Consider the following 6,540-nt stretch of genomic DNA (forward strand, 5'->3'; position numbering starts at 1 on the left):
ATTTCAACTCCACTGGCCCCCCCTCCACACCCAACAGCAAAATGAAGAGATAAGCATTGTTTAGCCAAACAATGGGCCACTTTCAAAGTCTCAAAAGCATCCATTTTCACATCCAAGGCCAGCATTTGAAGTCAAGCATGCAATAAACAACTTTACAAGTGGATGGTGAGAGCTTTCTTGGTACAATTATAAACCATAGAGAGGATCGAATGTCATTGTCTTTAGATATCAGCGTTAAGAGCAGGTGCAGGTGGGCAAGAAAGGCCAAAAGACAATTAGTACAGTATGTGCTACAGAAATGTTACAGCAGTTCAGAGAGTTCCCTACTGCTATGTGTAAAACAGTGAGTATAACTAACTCACATGTTTAGGTTTTATTAATTTAATTTGACTATGTTTTTAACAGGAAATACTGTGAAAAAACAATGCAGCTCAGGTGATCTCAGTATTTCAAACTTTAAGGTGTAAATAAGTGCAAAACAAAAAAAAAAATTTAAAATAAGATTGGCCTAAAAGAGAGAAAAAAAGTTATTAAACTAACCTTCAGTGAATTCTGGTCTGCTAGGGCTAGCGCCTGCTTCTTCAGCTCTGTGACTTTCTTTTGACATTGCTGGCAGAAGCCTCCCTTCTCCTCCGACTCTGAGATGGAAACCGACCCGGCGCCCTCAGGGGGAGGCCGGCTACTGCATCGCTCGTCCTCCGCAGATTGAAGTCTTTTCCTGGGGGCTACTGGAGACTCTCCACTCGGACATCCATCCACCTTCAGCATAAGGAAAACGTTTGGTTAACTTCTATTGTAGGAATAATAGCAGGTCACACCTCCAGTGCGCTGAAGTGTGAGAGTAAAACTGTTTGTTTGTACCTTGACGACCCGTTTGAATACAAAGCACCTGTCCAAGCGCGCACCAACGAAATGCAAGTTGTGCTGCTTTTATGTTAGGTGGAAACGACACAACCTACATGATCCTATTCCTATGTATACAATTAATCGTGTGCAGTGAGACACTTACAGTGAACATGCGGTTGTTTGGGTCCCTTCCATCAGGAGCTGAATTGCCCCAAAATGAGCTCATTCTCCCAGATCAAGGCTACACCTTCAGGAGAACGTCTTCCTGAAACACCAAACTCACAGGTTTTGCCGCTGAAAAAAACACCGGGCAGAGCCATAGGCTAGACTGAAGACCTGACTGAGGGTCACCAGTCATCTGTTGATGTACTGGACCAGTAGCTTCTGGCCGAAGGCAACTGGTGAGTGTGTACCATAAGTTTACCGCGGAGGAGTTTTGGTGGGGCGCTCACTCAGCGGTGAGCAGGAGGCGGTATTATCATCCTGGAATGGGAGGGCTGAAGAAAACTTTTCCTGCGCAGGAAGGGGTCAGAGCTGTTATTATACCATAGACCACTCTCAAGTGTCTGTGTGGTGAACAGGAATATATTAGTCTACTAATTTCCCCCCATAAAATATTTCCTCTTACTCTAAGGTTGTGAAAGTCATCTTATTCCACACTGTCGGACAGTATCACGTATGTAGCTATTAGCTTTTTCCACCTTTCCATTGAAGCTATATGATGCGCACACTAAGTAAAATATTCAAATCCCAGACTCCATGTTGTTATGGCTTTATCATTCCATGAAATGGAAATATTGTAAATGTGTTACCAATCATTAATACATATTCCCCAAAATTCCCCGGGATCTCCATTAGGATTTTAAGTACGAGTTATGTGGGCTTAAATAAGGGTGGGCTGCAAAACAGAAGTTTATACAGGGGTTCAAGCGGAAACAAGTAGTCCTATAGCTACCACTATTAGAAAACTCCTCCAATAAGACTGACACAATTTTCACATTGTTATTCACATTTTACCAGAGTAAAACGTGAATAAATTGAGTTCAGGGTGCTTTACGCTCCTTATGTGCCAATTGGGTCTTGATTAATTGGTCTTCCAGGTCACCCTTTAGAATAGAATAGAATAGAATAGAATAGAATAGATAATTTATATCATTAGGTTTCTGTTTCAGCTGTGGCCGCTCAGTTTCAGCAACTGTTGCCTCCTTCCAGACAGGACTGCCTCTGTGTGCTGTTAGTGTCTGGCGCCATCCTCTGGCAAAAATAAAGAACAGCATCTCTCAAACTGGAGGGGGTTGAGGTACCAAGGTTAAATATTTAATTGGTAAACTTTAAATATTTCATGTGGGTGATGTAACCGACAGTGGCCGCACGCTCTGAAACACTTTCTCTTTTTCTTGGCCTTAAACGACCTATTTAGGTAAACCCACAGTCTTTTGTCCTCTGGTTGTAGCCTACAACTCATGCCAATTATAGACTAGACTTATAGACTTAAATGGTGAATTGAATATAGTCAAATACATGTTGTATTGAAAACTAAGATCATGATTAGTCATTATAAATCTTCACAGTCCACAAACGCTCCCACAATAAGTTATCAACCTTATTTAAATCGGCTAGGTGTTAACTGAGAGCCGCTTCTAATTTGATTACCCGTTTTCGATGATTTTTCGTTGGCAAAGACAATTTCATTTGCAGCACAATTTTGCAATAGTGCTGAATAAGACAAACTGATGATGAGTGAGATGCGAGGGTGAAGTTTAGAGCAAGAGAGGGGATTGAGGATGCTGCGAGGTGCTGTTCAGGGTCCTGAACACCGGACAAACGCACATCAGTTGTCTGTCTCGTCACTATTTCACACTTGTTTTATAAAATGTAGCCTACACAAGCATGATATCATTCTTTTTTATAACATGTGTTCCCTTCAGGGTACTCTTACCTTTGTTTTTCTCTTTAGCAGGTGACTTGTAAATCCAAATATGATGTCAGAGTCAACGAAGATTGTCCCGAGGTCTATGACGCTGGGGTTGGGCGTCCCAGCTCCGGGAGACCCAGATGAGTTTGGCAAAGCCATGTGGGCTGCGAGTGTAGCCTAAAAAATATTCCACTCCTCGGGAAACCTATTTGATTTGTAGTATATCCATCTACTTTATTTCTCTCGTATCCTTCAACAAGATCCACAGGGTTTTTTAATCCGGACATCCAGTGACTCACGGTGAGCGCTGTCTGCACGTGTGCGTAAAATAACCTCTCAGATTTCCAGTAGTCCGAGAAGACAATAAAACAATACAATCCATCCGGCATGCAATAAGGTTCACATCCAAGTGAAATACTTTTTTAATCCATCCCGAGGCTGGTCATGCCTGATCTCTGAGAGCTGCAGGTCTGAGAGCGAAGGAGCACCTTGTGCATGCTGCTCTCTCTCTCTCTCTCTCTCTCTCTCTCTCTCTTTCCCTCTTTCTCTCCCTCTCTCTCTCTCTCTCTCTCTCTCTCTCTCTCTCTCTCTCTCTCTCTCTCTTTCCCTCTTTCTCTCCCTCTCTCTTTCTCTCTCTCTCTCTCTCTCTCTCTCTCTCTCTCTCTCTCTCTCTCTCTCTCTCTCTCTCTCTCTCTCTCTCACACTCACTCGCCCCCCTGTCAGATAGTGATGACCTGCTCTCCCACCCGATTTGCTGCTGCGTTGTCAGCCCCCACACGAAGATGTAAAACACAGTGACAAGCCTGGCCATAACCCCTAACGACTGATTCCCTGTAATATTCATGTAGGGACGTATAATGTGTATGTGGCATGCGGTAATGACCTCATCATAGCTTACTTTATGGAATTCCTTTCTCCTATATAATATAATATAATATTCTTGCAGGATGTACTGTACATGGTTATAGGGTTGCTTTATTGCATTGTATTTTTCACAAGGGAATATCTCATAGGAGACACACATTTCATATTTACTTACTATGATGATGAAGATCATCTGTTGGGATAGTTTCAAATTGATTTGATTTTGCTTGATTTTAAGATACTTAAAGGCTATATCAATCAACATTTGCTTTGAAATAATCAACTTACACACTGAATGAAACTCTTGTGGGACCTCTGAGCAACTTGATCATTTAATGTATTTGTAGCTATTGATGCTAAATAATGCATCTGATGTCCAAAGTTCATAATTGCTAATCAATATTCAATGAATAGTCTTCATCATAGCAGGCTGAGGCTAGTTATCCCATAGATTGAATGGCTGAGGCCAGTGGCATGGGGTCCAGGAGAGCCATTATGTCGATGTAACTGCTGTGCAGTATTACAGTAAAGAAAATGTGTTTTTTTTAATGGGAAAACTCAATCTAAAACATTCTGTCAGCTCAGATTTAATGTAGGGCCTATGAGTTTAAACCAGTTTCTCCTGCAGCTCAACTGCAGACCCACTGTAGTGATGATGTCATCCACATGAAGCTGCTCCACAGACGGTGAACAGTGGCACAGTAGGACAGCAGCACACATGGTGATTTAACTGAGATATGAGCACGTTTTCTGATTCACAGCTGGGAACTACATTCAAATATAATTTTGATTGCGACAACTTCTGTATGAATTACATGTCTAGTTCAGTGTTTTTGGATAAAAGGGATATTCCTGGGATTTAGTATTGTATTGCACACATATAATGCTGGAGGTTCTCCAAAGAGACAGACACATTTGTCAAAATCAAAGCAGCAGAGGCTGAGATATCCTGACGGTTAGTTCCTAGTGTGGGGCAGGCTCCAAAAACACTGGATCCTACATTTCCCATAATGCAACATCCCCTTCTTATAAATGCCAGACCTTTAACCAAATATCCTCTATACCTTATATACTTCTAAACCGTCTCTGCTTTAACTCCATGCCCTCAGTTTGTAACACAGGCTTTTTGTTAAATCATATAGTCTCCAAGTCCAAGCAGAGATACTGATATCATTGGGTTAATATCTCAGCCTTTAGAAAACTGCCTCCAAAGCAACAGAAGACATTCAACAACTGTTTTCACAGGTTGGCTGCTAGTCATTATTACAAGTAAGATGATCTTGAGCTGTGAAATAGGTAGTGTCTCTTTATCTGAAAAAAAACAAACAGTGAAATATAGCTAAAGGGAAATTATATTTAGGGTGGATTTTCCCTTTAATCATTTGACGCTTCTGTTTTAGCCCATTGGTTCCGAGGCACCTGAGTCCAGATGGCTGTCAAAAAGTTTTAATTAAACTTTAAGTTTACAAGTTTTATTTTATTTTTCAGCAGGTCAGAAATCATTAAAATAATCTAGATTTAGATTTAGGGAACAATGGTGCTTTGACAGCTGAGAAGAGGAGAGTAAATAATACATATTCTAGGGATGTAGCCTATACATTATTTTTTGATCCCACAAACACTTTGCAATCCACGCAACTCTCTCTCCCTCACACACACACACACACATATGGGGGAAGCAGGGTTGTCAGCAGACCGATAATTACAATCCATAGTAAAGATGATTTACCACGTCCGTCACCCATCCCTCCCCACTGGAGGAGGTCTGGTTGGGTCTCTCCGGGCCGCTGATGAAATTCCGAGGACGGGATCCCCTGGGACTGCGGGACTGCATGTACATCTGCTGCCCTTGCGCCCGCACAGGGGAATCGCTCTGGGCATCTCATTATTGTCTCTCTTATGTCTTATCCCCTTGCTCGTGAGACCTCTGCAGCTTCTCCCGGTGCACGGACATGCTTTGTGAGAAACGTTTAGCAAATATTGATAGTTCTTGGCGCATGGAGGAGATCAAAGGGAAAAGAAGAAGGGGGCTGTCTAAAAGGAGAGGGGGGGAATAATCGGTGCACAGTGCGTTCATGAATGATTTATTTGCAGTATAAAGTAGCCTATGCCTTGGGAAAAAGATATTCGGATTTTCTTGTGTCAGATTTTGAGTCTTTAAGTCTGGTTTTCCCATCAAACTGGTCCCAAAAAATACAAGATCTGAACGCAAACGCGTGTGTTCAGAATTTAATTAAGGCATTTGCAGTCTAACTGAGTCCAGATTTGGACTAATAGTGGTTTAGTCAGTGTAACAGAGAACAAAATTACAGGACATTTAGCATAAATCAAGTTAAAAGCAGAAAAAAGTGACCCATGTCCAGTAGGCCTACACTTTCTTAAGTACTGTACTTACATAATCGAGGTAGGCCTACTTGTAATTTACCTGAGCATATCCATTTGATATAACTTTATACTTTTACTCCACTACATTTTTCTGACAGCTAGCCTATAGTTGCTTTCAGATTACAATTTTCTTACCATTCCTGTCCAGTGAAAACGACATATCTCCACATTTGGTGATTTTGAATTGTGCATGTTTGTGATAAACTCAAGCATTTCCTTTATGTGTTAAGATAATTATCCTACTTTTTAAGCTAAACAAACTCTTTAAAAACCCTAACCCTGTGGTATATATTAGTACTTTTACTTAATTAAAGGATCAGAATACCTTTTCCACCTCTGACCATGTCTAATTATGTATCTACACTGTCCAAAAAAAAGTCTTCTCTAGTTTAGAAAATTAGATAAAAATTGACAGAAAATGCACTAATTTTGCAGTAAGTTTCAGTACTTTGGACAGCGAGCATCCCTGCAGACTTGGGGTCCAACATCCCACACAGACTCAACAGAGACAAATGATTCTTTATTGACTT

The 6,540-nt window shown here is 41.2% G+C and overlaps 1 protein-coding gene across 2 annotated transcripts in view; it reads right to left on the reverse strand.

Annotated features, from left to right (window-relative positions):
• The window catches only part of kif26ab (kinesin family member 26Ab), a 71,225-nt gene extending 68,049 nt beyond the window's left edge, over positions 1-3,176 (reverse strand). Inside the window, exons 1-2 of one of the 2 annotated variants that reach the window (XM_035994590.1) lie at positions 2,786-3,176; positions 541-759 (exon numbers count right to left, since the gene is read on the reverse strand). In XM_035994590.1, coding sequence (XP_035850483.1) covers positions 541-759; positions 2,786-2,920 — 354 coding nt within the window. In that variant the 5' untranslated portion in view covers positions 2,921-3,176. Of the gene's footprint in view, positions 1-540; positions 760-1,009; positions 1,293-2,785 lie in introns of those variants that run through there. The other variant, XM_031278665.2, reaches the window with a different exon arrangement.
• Between the last annotated feature and the right edge of the window lie 3,364 nt (positions 3,177-6,540).

This window comes from Sander lucioperca, chromosome 18 (genome assembly GCF_008315115.2).
Source record: "Sander lucioperca isolate FBNREF2018 chromosome 18, SLUC_FBN_1.2, whole genome shotgun sequence".
Lineage (NCBI taxonomy): Eukaryota > Metazoa > Chordata > Actinopteri > Perciformes > Percidae > Sander > Sander lucioperca.